The 13354-nt window shown below is 31.6% G+C and overlaps 2 protein-coding genes and 2 long non-coding RNA genes across 5 annotated transcripts in view; 2 read left to right on the top strand and 2 right to left on the bottom strand.

Annotated features, from left to right (window-relative positions):
* The window catches only part of LOC148938294 (uncharacterized), a 46639-nt gene extending 42241 nt beyond the window's left edge, over nucleotides 1-4398 (bottom strand). Inside the window, exon 1 of the long non-coding RNA XR_016141365.1 lies at nucleotides 3901-4398. This is a non-coding gene — a long non-coding RNA (uncharacterized LOC148938294). The remainder of the gene's footprint in view (nucleotides 1-3900) is intronic.
* A 178-nt stretch (nucleotides 4399-4576) lies between these two features.
* Nucleotides 4577-6701, bottom strand: LOC148938293 (uncharacterized). Its single transcript, XR_016141364.1, has 3 exons — nucleotides 6400-6701; nucleotides 6200-6319; nucleotides 4577-5186 (listed from the first exon to the last, which is right to left on the bottom strand). It is a non-coding gene; the product is annotated as an uncharacterized LOC148938293 (long non-coding RNA).
* A 21-nt stretch (nucleotides 6702-6722) lies between these two features.
* On the top strand, nucleotides 6723-9167 carry LOC105421955 (fidgetin-like protein 1). Its single transcript, XM_011631134.3, has 2 exons — nucleotides 6723-7063; nucleotides 7133-9167. The coding sequence occupies exons 1-2, from the start codon at nucleotides 6876-6878 to the stop codon at nucleotides 8880-8882; spliced, it is 1938 nt and encodes a 645-aa protein (XP_011629436.3). The 5' UTR covers nucleotides 6723-6875; the 3' UTR covers nucleotides 8883-9167.
* A 1419-nt stretch (nucleotides 9168-10586) lies between these two features.
* Nucleotides 10587-13321, top strand: Rae1 (ribonucleic acid export 1). Of its 2 annotated transcripts, none has more exons than XM_011650108.3 (8): nucleotides 10587-10735; nucleotides 10809-10855; nucleotides 10953-11255; nucleotides 11820-11993; nucleotides 12092-12163; nucleotides 12240-12521; nucleotides 12605-12799; nucleotides 12876-13321. In XM_011650108.3, exons 3-8 carry the CDS (start codon nucleotides 10998-11000, stop codon nucleotides 12960-12962), a joined length of 1068 nt encoding a protein of 355 aa, XP_011648410.1. In that variant the 5' UTR covers nucleotides 10587-10735; nucleotides 10809-10855; nucleotides 10953-10997; the 3' UTR covers nucleotides 12963-13321. The 2 variants fall into 2 exon arrangements, with proteins under 2 accessions (XP_011648410.1, XP_011648411.1); XM_011650109.3 differs by having other exon boundaries at nucleotides 10609-10719.
* The last annotated feature ends 33 nt before the right edge of the window (nucleotides 13322-13354 follow it).

Raw genomic sequence — 13354 nt, 5'->3', positions numbered from 1 at the left:
CCTTGTATTAAGAGTCGAGAAATTTCCTCAAGAGAACATTCTGTGCCCGTTGTTTCTCCTATTATTTCCGTCCAAGTTTAATTAAAGCATATACACACTTTCCCTTGACTATCTTTTTCTCTGGACAAAACCGCGAAAAATTTATTCATTAAAATCCCGTGAGGAAAATTGTTAGTCTATGTTCATTACGTTACTATAATTACATTTTTCTAACAAAAGGGAACGATAGCACGCGGCATATATCAGCTGAGAAATGACTGAGCGGTCTTGAAATTCTGAAAATAAAAAACGAAGTAGAAGAATATATTCTTTCTCTGTTCTGATACTACGCGGTGTTCAGTATTTCCAACATAAGTAACATCGTTACAACGAAATAGAAAGAATAAAGGTGCGATTTCCAATAGCTAACAATAAGCGAGTTCGCGAATAATGTAAATCTATTTGCTGCAACAGCAACAGCAAGCTTCGTATTTCCATTCATGCCGATTCGTAAAGTCCCCATATAACCCAAACCCCCGATATAACTCAACGGTGGAAAATAAAATGAATTGCAAATATAAGAGTAGCTGGAAGCTGTAATAGTTCTCGTCGTTAATCGGATTAAATCGGTCGGCATGTCGTATCTGTCCCAAAAGATTTAATCGTGCAATTATTACTTCCCGTGGGAAATCGGTACTTCGGCGTCGAAGTGTGCCGCGCCAGCTAACTTCGTTGCTCGTTAATTTACATTTACGAAGTTCTAAATAACTTCCATGCCACCGCCATCGACCGACTCCTGTTGGAAAGGTCGGCGTGTCATCGATCGACTCCTGTCTTCTCTAATTAAATAATTATTAAAACCTCATCGGCAGTTAACGCTTATTCTTGTGAAAATGTTTGAATGAGTCAAGAGCAGAAAGTGTATCAGATTCGTAAATCGTGAGTAGCAAAAGGATATAAAATATTTTAAAAGAACACTTACTCTCTCCTAATTCTGCTATTCCTAATTTTAAAAGTGATAAATGCATTTTTTAGAAATGTTAAGAAGATTAATGTGATGTAAAAAAGGTACGTACTTTTTTTAAAAGTAATTATGTAATTTTATATTAGTAAAACATATTTTTTTTTTTTTAATACAATTCTTCAGGGCGTCCTATTTTATTAAATAATGTATTTTAATATCTTTTAAACAATGCATTTTAAAGAAAAGTATTTTATATAAAAGTTATAGGATTTGAAGGAGATCATATAATTGCAATATTGATTTATTCGTATATGATTCTACGTAAAAGTGGCGTTTTTCATCTTTTTTAGACAAGTAATTTAATATTTCATACTTGTCAACTTTAATAATATTACTCGAAAAAATATCATTCATTTCTTAAAACGCATTATGAGATCTCGCGTACAATTCGACATTATCCATTTCAATATTTCTAAATCAACAGGTACGAGGGAAGAAAATCAGCGTAATCTACTATATTACAACGCGTGTGCAATGTAGCAGAATAAATTTATCAGTCAATAAATTTGATTCAATTCAGAGAAAACTAGTTCTATTACAGAAACCTAGAAAATCGATGTAAGTATTAAATTAAAGCGAATAGGAAATTTTCCAATGATTGAAACTAGATATATTTTTTAATCTTCAAATAACATAATTAAACAGAAAAATATTGAGAAGAAATTTATCTTTTGTTTGTGATGCATAATTTTAGTCTAATGCTATATAATATTAAACAGAATCATTTTGTACAATTTCTTTTTCTATATTTTCTATATTTTTTTTCCTTCAAATATCGTTAATTTTTTTTACATTTATTTGTTTATAAAATTACATAGTACTAAATATATGCTAAGTAGAAGCTCATAAATCCTCTTGGTCCACATTTAATAGCCATAAGCATAGTTTATCCACTACATGGACGGACATTACAAATTGGTAGGTAGATGCCCCGAAATAAAACTAATTAGCGGAAGTTAGGCCAATTTTGGAACGGACCAGTGAATTTCTAAACTTGTAGCAAACCAAAATGCTATTATTATTGATGTTTGATTGCTATTAATCACAGAAATTACTGACGCTAAATACATTTTCGTAGCATGTCTCACAGCCGTTAAAACTGTGCAGCCGTTCATCGAGTAACTCTATCAAGAGTTAATTATATAGGATCGATAATAAAATTCTGTTTCAAGATAGTAGGATGATTCACGTCATAATTTCTCGTTAACTTAATTGTAGCCAATCTTACTAACTTCTACATATTTCAATTCTATTTACCAATTTAAAAAAAATAATTGTTCAATAATTCTTTGATATCAATATTCCTTCTTACTTATCTCTATCACTTTTTTTTTATTCTAATCATGAACTCATAATTTAAATCTTTATCAAAATTAAAATATATATATATATCCATAGTTCATAAATTTAATTCAGCTATTATTGCCCTCCTTAAAGTTCTGAAAAAAAATTAATTTATCTTTTAATTTTTGTGACTTTGTTATATAAGAATTAGTTTATATTTTTAATAGAAATCAAGATTATATATTATCATATAATTTATAACTTAAGTAAGAGTGAGGGAAATTGTCGCCTTCAATATCTTTGAAAAATTTCTATCCTGTTTGCTTCGCAAATTCAATATTTCAGAAGTATACTTGTGACATCTACAATGTAGGAAAAATGTCATCCTTTCTTTCAAAAGCTTGTTACTAAAGTTATTTCTGAGAACGTTATTGATGCTCGATACGTCAAGTCTGAACTGTCTCATCACCAAGTTACCAAGACGTTACCGTAACGTGAACACGCTCTGAAAATTCTCACGGGTTTTCCAATAAATTCCTATCACGATTTAAATTTAAGTTGTAATATATTGACTTAACTATAAAGAGTTTTCACGTAATCATTGAGTTTTTACTCTCCTCGAGAGCTTATAAACTTCTCCTCTTTCTTTCTCCGTTCGTTTCGATGTTACGTAAATCTCCGGTTATTTATTCGCTTCACGTGCTTCGATAATAATATCACCGCTCGCTCTGGAAGCGCACGAATTTTTAAACGCAACGTATACACTTTAACAAGTAAGATCAAGAGTATACTCCACGAAATATAAATATGTAACAAATAAATGGGTAACAAATTAATGTCATATGCATTGCATATATTTATCTGTCTTTTTAAGAAAAATGCATAAAAATGTTTTTATAGAGATGTTTAAAAAAAAAATATATATATTATGCAATATAAATAACATCTTATATAGATTATTAATTAACGTGAAAGTTCTATATATATAGTATATAATATATATATATATATATATATATATATATATATATATATACATATATATATATATATATATATAGAACTACATACTATAGAATTTATATATATATATATATATATATATATATAGAACTATATATTATAGAACTTTTATATATATATATAGAGAGAGAGAGAGAGAGAGAGAGGGGGGGGGGGAGGAGAGAGAGAGAGAAAACTTTCACGTTAATTAATAATCTATATAAGATGTTATTTATACTGCATTTTCTTGAAAAAAACTGTCAAAAGTACATCTTGCATATATTTTGAAAAACTTTGTTGTTCACAAACAATTTGAAAAGAGGTATGTACAAACGGGTACAAACGATGCTCCTTCGAATAGCATTGGCCGTTTTGAGATATCAAAAAATGGCAAAAGTATAAAAGTATCTCTTGTACGTATTTTGAAAAATTGTACTTTCGATCTCTTTGAAGTACAAACAGATATAAGCAATGCTCTTTCGAATACCGTTGTCCGTATTCAAATATCTTAAAGTTGGGCGTTTTTTTTCACCCGTTATAACTTTTTAACCCGCTGGGTACAACCGAAATGAAAGATGGTACGTACAAACAAGTATAAACGAGGTACAAACCTATGGTATAAACAATTTTTTTAATCGGCGTTAAGTTCACATCGGCCTAGTCGAGGACAAGTCGAGCGACAACCAGGCTCCATCAGACCTCGAGAGCCGCTTCACATCTGCGCGCGTGCACGAACACATAGCCATATTACCTGTGCGCGCATGCGCCCGCGTGCATTCCAGTTCGCTCGCTCGCGCATGCGCCGATGGTGTCGTCGTCAGCGGAAGGACGGACGCCGAGAGAGAAGAAAGGCGCGTACAAGAGAGAGGTTAGATTTATTTACGAAAGAAAGCCAATCGCACAGAGGAACCATGGTCAACGCCATGAGATGGCACCACTCGGTGGAGGACGGCCCTCCGCCGAAGTGACCAAAGTTTAATCTGTGACGTCGAACTCAACGGATATAAAAAATTATTTCATACGATAATAAAATAATATATAATAAAAGTACAATTAATAATACATAAAACAAATATAGCGTTTTTATATTTTATTTACAAACTATTTTAGTAACGCAATTACATGAAAAAGATTAAAATATATATAATAACTACTTATTATTTTATATAATATAAATAATTATTTTATATAATAAAATATATAATGTTAAACAATAAATAGAATAAAGCGCACGCGAAGCGCGTGCTTTGTTCTAGTTGTAACAAGATATATCATATATTTGTATACTTTGCTCATTTAATTACATACATTTATCAATGTTATACACATATATACATATAAATTTTTTTCTGGAAATTTTTTTATTTTCATTAAAAATAATATGTATTATTTTATTAAATTGTCTACTGAACAATATTTTTTATAGACAAGACAGTGTTTTTGCAGAACTTTTCGGTCAAAAAATAGATCATATTATCTTTTCATGCAACACAACAAGCATGTTTAATTTTTTGCATGCTGCTTATTTTATTCGCTATAATTACATCGTTGACATTTTCAAGCTACGTGTGTTACATTTTCGAATGTTTCAGAGCTTCGGATATTAATTTCATGGGTGCATTTCTCAATTACAACTCGAAAAGGATTTTGTCTTGCATAATCAAAATACAGATGCTTGCAATTTTAAAAACCGTTTTTTCAACAAAACTTAATTGACAGTAATTTATGTCAGGCTAAACGTGGAGTTTGAAACATTTTATATGTACTGATGACCCAATAATATCGCAAATGCGGTCACGGTGGTAATGGAGTGTAATTCCAATGGAACAATATGACTATATGCTCATCCTACTCATCCTACTCATTTCTGCACGATCGTTCACGTCATCGTCACGATCTATAACGGCGGACAGTTGCGATCGTATAGTAAATTTTAAGACAGCTCGAGTATTGTAAAAAAAGAATAAACAAAGATTTACGGAAGAGAAATTTATTCTTGTACACGGAAAGAAAGAAATGAATAATATTTATTTCTTTCTTTCCGTGTACAAGAATAAATTTCTCTTTTATTTTATTTATAAAATTTTAAGATACTTATTAGCGTCAAATATACATATGTATAGGCCCTAATTGAAGTAATATTTCCCGCAATCTTCTTTATTCTTTATAAAAAATTATCAAGTATCGCAAAAAAGTCATTTTTTTTCATATTAAATCTTAATTATTTTGGAAACTTGAATGCTGGAAAAATTGCGATACTGTTTTCAGCATCTAAAAATCTAAAAAAAATATCTTGTCTGTTCAAAATAATTTTTTGCTGTAAAGTAATATAATTTATTTGTACTTATAAAATTTTATCTTATTTTATCTCGTATAGTTTTTTTGTATTATTTTATTTTTAACTTTTATTTTGCTTTTTTTCTTTTATCATCATTCGATAGCATATTGAAAAAATTCTCGTTTTCGTTTGCGATATTTCCCAATCGCTACGCCTTTGACATTTTGCTGTCATATGTAAGTAGAATCCATCAAAGAGGTGCAAACTAGGTTTATCTCCGTAGTTAATATGAGCTTTATCAGGGGAACAAGTGCGACACAAACAGACGTTATAAAGTTTATACAGTTAATAATTAAATGTTTCGAAACTGGCGCGCACCGCAAGTACTATTTTGCAAACTGTGTTGTTCACGCTGTATGAATTATAGATGTTGTTATGAAGAGAAAGTTGAATGGCGGTATACATACATATATCTATTATTGTTACGAGATTAAACGCGTAAATGACGATTAATGAATTTCGATGAGGTCTCGTTTGAAAAAGTAAATATTTGTAAATATTTGTATATTTGTAAATATAATACATATATTAGCGCAAATCGATTAAAGCAAGAAGAGATAATTATAACACACCTGTTTATTTATTTATTCTTATTCGAGCAGTCGTATTCCTGTATAAGAGTAAAATCTTTCTTTTCCTGGATAATTTTTTTCTTCCATAATAGATGTTTTTCTGGAGCTCGAAATGTATATCTTTAAATAAAACGAAAATTATATAATTTACTAGCTTTCGACATATGTAAAGTTGCAGATATTTTAATAAATTTTCTCACTGTTGCAATTTCCATTTCGTTGTAATTTCCATTTGTATTTTTCATTTAAAAACTCGTTTCATTTCGTTTTTAAGATAGGCTGCGTTCAGGGAATGCGCTATAGCACTATCACATCATTTCATCTTTATTGCTCATTGTAAATTAAGGATAGTTCTAATAGCGCGCTCCCCCGAACTCAGCCCTAATCGACCCTCTTTTTTGGATACGTCACGTCCGAGAAAGCAGAGCTCTCATTGGATATTGCTCATCGCCCGTCGCGTTCAATGTGCGACAGTCATAATAATTCATGCTGCAGCAGCATAAGGAGTTGTCACTGCTGTTTACACAGAATGACGTATATATAGAAGGATATTCGATCTTAGCGCCAAATGAAATTCGCAACTCAACGTTTGATAATGTTTGTATCATAGTAATGCTCAAAAGTTATTCTATATTATTATATCTTAAGTCAACGTTTGAATATTAGAGGTATAAACATGGATAGAAATGTAGATTTTGCTAGTGCAAATACACAGCATATTCCACAAAGCTCAAAAGAGGAGAGAGATAATGTTCTGGCTGCATATCATATTTTGAAGTTTTCAAAAGAAGACAAGAACTGTTTCGACATCGCAGATATCGAACGCAGATCCCTCGCTCTGAAATATATGACAACAAAATTACTGTAAGTAAAACTTGTTTTCTGTTATTAAATTTATTCAACATTTTCATTTACTTATGAGATGTTCCACAGTTATTCAGAGGATACAACAGCATTACTGCTTTGGAAAGGTCTCGAAGACTATCATACTCTAATGAGAGACGAGAATGGAGTAAACAATTATTGGAAGCAGATTAAATCTCAACAATCAAATATAAAAAATGATCCACTGAAATGGAAATCAAAATTAGACGACAAGACTGTTACGTTAAGTTTTGTAAAACCTTTGACTTGTCAAAAACTCAATACTTTACCTTGCAAAGGAATATCTTATAATGATAGGGACATAGAAAAAATAATAAATAGCTCAAAAGACAAGGATATATCAAAGAGGAATAGAAAAGTTTCTTCACAATTACAAGCAGTTTCTAATAAAAAATCAAGTCAAGAACTTTTATCAAAATCTAACAGTGAACAGAAGATATCTACATATTTTATGAATCCTTCCAGAAATGATAATCTTAGAAAAGATATAAATTATACCACATTATCCAAAGTACAATCTGATCAAAATTTGGATAAATTTGCTCAAAAAATGCCTTCTAAATTAAGCAATAACAATATAAATGGTTCAATTAAAAACTCATATAGACCAGTAAATCCATACGCACCAAAATTACAACCAACTGTTCCTTCACAGTCCAATAGTGAAGACGATAAAGTACCAAAAGTTGCTCTTGACTCCTTCAGAAGTGCTAGGGATGAATTATACCTTCAAGAAATGAAGAAAAACAAAATGCCATTAAAAAAAAGTTTGGGTGGCCGAGCAGCAGCCAATGCTCAATTTGTTTGTCCATTTAAACGCGAGGAATCTGTACAAAGTTATAATACATCGCAAAGTAAAATGAACATGGAGGAGGAGGATGAAAGATTAAAAAACATTGATTCAAATATGATTGAGTTGATTAAAAATGAGATTATGGATTCGGGCAAGACAATAACATGGGATGACATTGCGGGACTTGAATGCGTTAAAAAAATCATCAAGGAAGTAGTGGTATTTCCTATGTTGAGACCTGACATTTTCACGGGTCTGCGACGTCCACCCAAGGGGATTTTACTTTTCGGTCCACCTGGAACAGGAAAGACCCTCATTGGCAAATGTATAGCTTCGCAAAGCAAGTCCACGTTTTTCTCGATTTCGGCGAGTTCTTTGACCTCCAAGTGGATCGGCGACGGCGAGAAGATGGTTCGCGCGCTATTTGCGGTAGCCAGGGTTCATCAGCCGTCTGTTGTCTTCATCGATGAGATTGACTCATTGCTGACAAAGCGTTCGGAAACGGAACACGAATCTTCTAGGAGGCTGAAGACAGAGTTCTTAGTGCAACTAGACGGCGCGACAACATCTGAGGACGATCGTATTTTGATTGTCGGAGCAACCAATCGACCTCAGGAACTAGACGATGCCGCAAGAAGACGTCTCGTTAAAAGATTATATGTCCCTTTGCCAGAATTCGAGGCACGCAAGCAAATAATAAATAATTTATTAAAGTCAGTGCGTCACGATCTTAATGAGGAAGATGTTGCAAGAATTGCAGAAAGGTCAACGGGATATTCCGGCGCCGACATGACGAATCTCTGCAAGGAAGCAAGCATGGAGCCAATTCGGAGTATTCCTTTCAGCCAATTAGAAGATATAAGTACAGAAGAAGTGAGACATATAACGAACCGTGATTTCGAGCAAGCACTGATTAATGTACGACCAAGCGTATCTCAATCAGATTTGAATATTTATATCGAGTGGGATCGCATTTATGGATCTGGAACTGCTCAAGGATATTAATAATTTAAAGCTAATATCTAATATAATTTAATTTTTTTATAATATACTCTAAAATTCTCTCAGCTGTTATTTTTATAAATTAATAAATATACGAAGTAACGTGAAATATATTTATAAAAGTTTTAATTTTATTAAATTATCATTAGTTTTAATTTTATTAAATTATCATTAGTTTTAATTTTATTAAATTATCATTAAATTATCATTTATCATTATTTTGCATTGTTATATTCTGATAAAAAAATAAAAGCTTTGCTATCTTCATATTAGGAAAAAACAGAAAAATGCAAGAAGTTTAGTTAAAAAGAATAGATCTAAAAATTTATCTGCAGTAATGTCGCATTGCACATCGAGGCTACTATAGATCTGTTCTTTTCAACTGAACTTGTATTTCATCTTTCTTGCTTTTTTTCTCCTCATTGGAAAACAAGAGAAATAAATTGTAAGAAATTTAAGTAGATATTCAGTATTTAAAATCATATTAGCATCTTAAGACATTACTTAAGCAATCTTAAAACCTTATGTCCATGATGCTAGAAATTGGTCCGAGATCTCGGACGGAAAAAGAATTGACCAATCGTATTAAATGGCTGAATTATTCAAATGCAAAAAAATCTCTTTAAAATAAGAATTGTCTATGGCCGATATTCATAGTCAAATCTTATATTTAAAATTGTCTTGAAAGGTTATCAATCACAGAGCCGATTAGCATCTTAAGACATTACTTAGGGAGTCGGCAGGAGAGACTATGAAGACCTCTATCGGAGATGAATTCCTTTTTATCCATATTATGGCCAAAATACTGCGAGAAAAGCTATATAATTATGATATTTATAATCAGAATATTTGCTTGATGAAAGCTACAGAACGATTTTTATAAGAAAATGTGTAAAAATAAATAATTTATTTTATACGTAAATAGATTTGCACTATAGGACAATAAGGTGCAAATATTTTTATCTATTGTAAATTTATTTTTAAGAGCCAAATTGCAAAATCCCGCTCTGTAGCAAGAGTCAGGATAAAAAATACGTAGAAAAAGGCTCATGGCAAAATATTGCTTTTACGAGATGATATATGGGTAATATAATCAAATATATATCTGCACTGTAAATAAGGAGTAGATAGTTACATTTATTTTAATTATTTAAGAATTAAATTGCAAAATTGGCTGTAAATATCTTCGTAAATATCTTCGTAATTGTAAAAGAAATTATCTTAGCAAAATTTCATGACGAAACATCGTTTCTATAAGACAAAATATAATTGAATATAGATACATATCTGCACTGTAAATAAGGAGTAGATAATCATTTTGGATCAAGTCGGAATTAGCCCGTCACTCCTGCTGACCCTTAAGGCCGTTGCACGTGAAAAAATTTTAATCGTAATCGTAAGATCATAAACAAATTGACCAATCAGAATCAATTATTCTCCTTACAGTCTAAAAATAATCGATTGTAGTTGGTCAATTCGCTTACGACTTTACGATTCTACTAAAATTTTTTCACGTGCAATGGTCTTTAAGGCGGTCTTAAAATAAAAATTAATGGCTGGATTCCGTGGAAAAGCGCATATGCGCGCATTTATCTATAATTCATGTCACGTATACTATAACAAAATGCGCGCATATGCGCTTTAACCCAGCCAATTATAAATATCGGCCTATGAATTTGATTTTAATGTAGTCCCAAATAGGCCCCAATCTTGATAATTGTTTCCTATCTTAGTTAGAATATTCCATGACGCATCATCAACCATATGTCTAGAGCACTAGAGTAATTTATCGAAAATCGAGAAGTTACTTTGTTTTGATCTGAAATAATCTGAAGGAAAGGTGCATAAGTTACCGTGTATGTGTCACGAATTCTAGTTAGATTGTTTGTTCTAATATATTCAAATATTTTCTGTTCTTGATTTTTCCAGATGTGGATGATGTGAGAGTTTTTTTTATTATCCGCGTAAGCTACAAGGTAAAAAGCCGCATACACAATTTGCAAATACACATGACGAAAAAACGCCGAATAATTTATTTTATTAACGGCAATTCGATGTTTTTCCGTATTTTAGGTCGCGACTATTTTGAGAGATAAACGTCGATCGAGTTGAACGAGGATGTTCAATCAAAGTAATTCATTGAGGACGGCCACGTCGAACACATCGAATCCAATGCAGGACTTTGAGGTTGTCTCGCCGCCGGATGACTCGGTTTCTAGCTTGGCGTTCAGTCCCGCGTCCATACCGCAGAATTTCCTCGTTGCCGGCTCCTGGGACTGCAACGTACGATGTTGGGAAGTCGAGCAATCTGGTAAAACAGTACCGAAATCCATGCAGAGTATGGCAGCACCAGTTTTAGATGTATGCTGGAGCGATGTAAGTTTCTTTATTAAACAATTGTATGTAATAACTAATATCGAGTAATAGCTAATGTAGTTAAGAATATATATTAGTTAATATAACTAAAAAGTCATTCAGTAAAATATAACTGACGAGAGAATAAAAATGACACAAATTGATATTACCTAGAATTTATAGTTTTGCCTAATTATTTTTATATTTTAAATATGTTAAATTACTTGATATCTGTAATAATTCAAAATTCTATAAAATTCTAATAAATTATCAGTTCTTTTTTCTTACAATTGATTTTAAAAGATCAGACTCATGATTGAAATTTTTTGTCAACTACTGTAATGTTAATTACAAGTATTTTTTTTTTTAAGAAAAGTTAAATCATGTTATCTTGTTTATATTTAAATTTTTTATAATCTTAACCTTTCTATTCAATGTTCCAAACAATATAAGAAATATATTCTTTTTAAATTTCAATAACTTTTCATTATTTTGTAAAAGTAAAGATTCTTCTTAAAGATTATATATCTATAAAAATTATAATTTATAAAGATTATAATAATAGCTGCATAATATAATTATTAGGATGGAACCAAAGTATTTATGGCAGGGTGTGATAAAACGGCAAAGTGTTGGGATTTGGCTACAAATCAAAGCGTTCAAGTGGCAGCTCATGATGCACCTATTAGAACATGTCACTGGATAAAGGCAACTACATATTCTTGTCTGATGACTGGTTCGTGGGATAAAACGCTGAGGGTTAATATATTTATCAAATTCTTTTATTTGTCGATTTCCTTTGATATTTGCAATTGTCATTGAAATGTATTTTTGTAATGTATCCATTGAAATTTTAGTTTTGGGATCTACGCAGTCCTAAGCCTGCAATGACTATCAATCTGCCTGAAAGATGTTACTGCTCGGATGTTGTAAGTATAAATATGTTCATATGAATAAAATATGATAAATTGTCATGCAGTATTATTAATATCAATGATATTACAGGATTATCCCATGGCAGTTGTGGGAACAGCTGGTCGTGGTTTAATAGTCTATCAACTAGAAGGCAGTCCACGTGAATATAAGCCTGTCGAATTGAGTTTGAAGTATCAATATCGTTGCGTAGCGATTTTCAGAGACAAGAAGAAAGTACCGACTGGTTTCGCAATAGGCAGCACAGAAGGACGCGTTGCGATTCATCATCTAAATCTTAGTACAAAGGAAAATTTCACGTTCAAATGTCACAGGACTAACGGCACGCCTAATGGATACCAAGACATCTATGCGGTTAATAGATTTTCCATTAAAATTATTGTATTATGTTCTTTATCTTCCTGGACAACGCGATAATTGAGCGATTTAATAAATAGGTAAACGACATAGCATTCCATCCAGTACACGGCACTGTAGCGACTGTAGGTGGCGATGGTACTTTCGGTTTTTGGGATAAAGACGCGCGTACTAAGTTGAAGTCTTCCGAAACGATGGAACAACCTATCACACGTTGTTGTTTCAATCATAATGGACAGATATTTGCGTATGCTGTTTCTTACGATTGGTCCAAGGTATTCCATCATATCATTCAAAATATCACTTCAATTGTTCATATATAACCTGATTATTGATTCACAAATGTTGCAGGGACATGAGTATTATAACCCAGCGAAGAAAAATCAAATCTTTCTAAGACCGTGTTACGACGAATTGAAACCAAAAGCTACACCTTGAATCCGATGATTTATCGAAGTGCTCTGCATGTGGATTCAGATGTAATAATTCAAATTCTCTATTTTTTAATCGATTGGCGGTGTTATCAATATTTCCTTTTTACTTAAAATCGATGATAGAATATACCGTTTAAATAATTGATTTTTTTGTATATATAAGTTATAATATAGGAGTTTTATATATAGAATTAGTATTAAGAAACATGTTTTGATAATGTCATTTGATATTTATGTTTTCATGAGCCATAATGTTGAATTCTGACGGTTGAATGTTGATGGACGGATCAGACTATGGCAGTTCTTTACAAAATGAGCTAATATTCAAATAAAAAATTATAAAATATACATTTTTTTAACAAAGTCGCACGGTTTTTTTCATGTTCAATATCTTGA

This window comes from Pogonomyrmex barbatus, unplaced genomic scaffold, assembly GCF_055798465.1.
Source record: "Pogonomyrmex barbatus isolate J1 unplaced genomic scaffold, ASM5579846v1 scaffold1, whole genome shotgun sequence".
Classification (NCBI taxonomy): Eukaryota; Metazoa; Arthropoda; class Insecta; order Hymenoptera; family Formicidae; genus Pogonomyrmex; species Pogonomyrmex barbatus.
The sequence above is the reverse complement of the archived record's forward strand: the minus strand, read 5'-3'. Positions and strand labels throughout refer to the sequence as shown.

Bases quoted from the DNA above. Each gene is read 5' to 3' on its own strand.
- Rae1 (XM_011650108.3), top strand. From the start codon at position 10,998: ATGTTCAATCAAAGTAATTCATTGAGGACGGCCACGTCGAACACATCG. The intron at 11,994-12,091 runs GTTAATATATTT...TTGAAATTTTAG, and splicing joins CGTGGGATAAAACGCTGAGG to TTTTGGGATCTACGCAGTCC. The intron at 12,522-12,604 runs GTTAATAGATTT...TTTAATAAATAG, and splicing joins GATACCAAGACATCTATGCG to GTAAACGACATAGCATTCCA.
- LOC105421955 (XM_011631134.3), top strand. From the start codon at position 6,876: ATGGATAGAAATGTAGATTTTGCTAGTGCAAATACACAGCATATTCCA. The intron at 7,064-7,132 runs GTAAGTAAAACT...GATGTTCCACAG, and splicing joins TATATGACAACAAAATTACT to TTATTCAGAGGATACAACAG.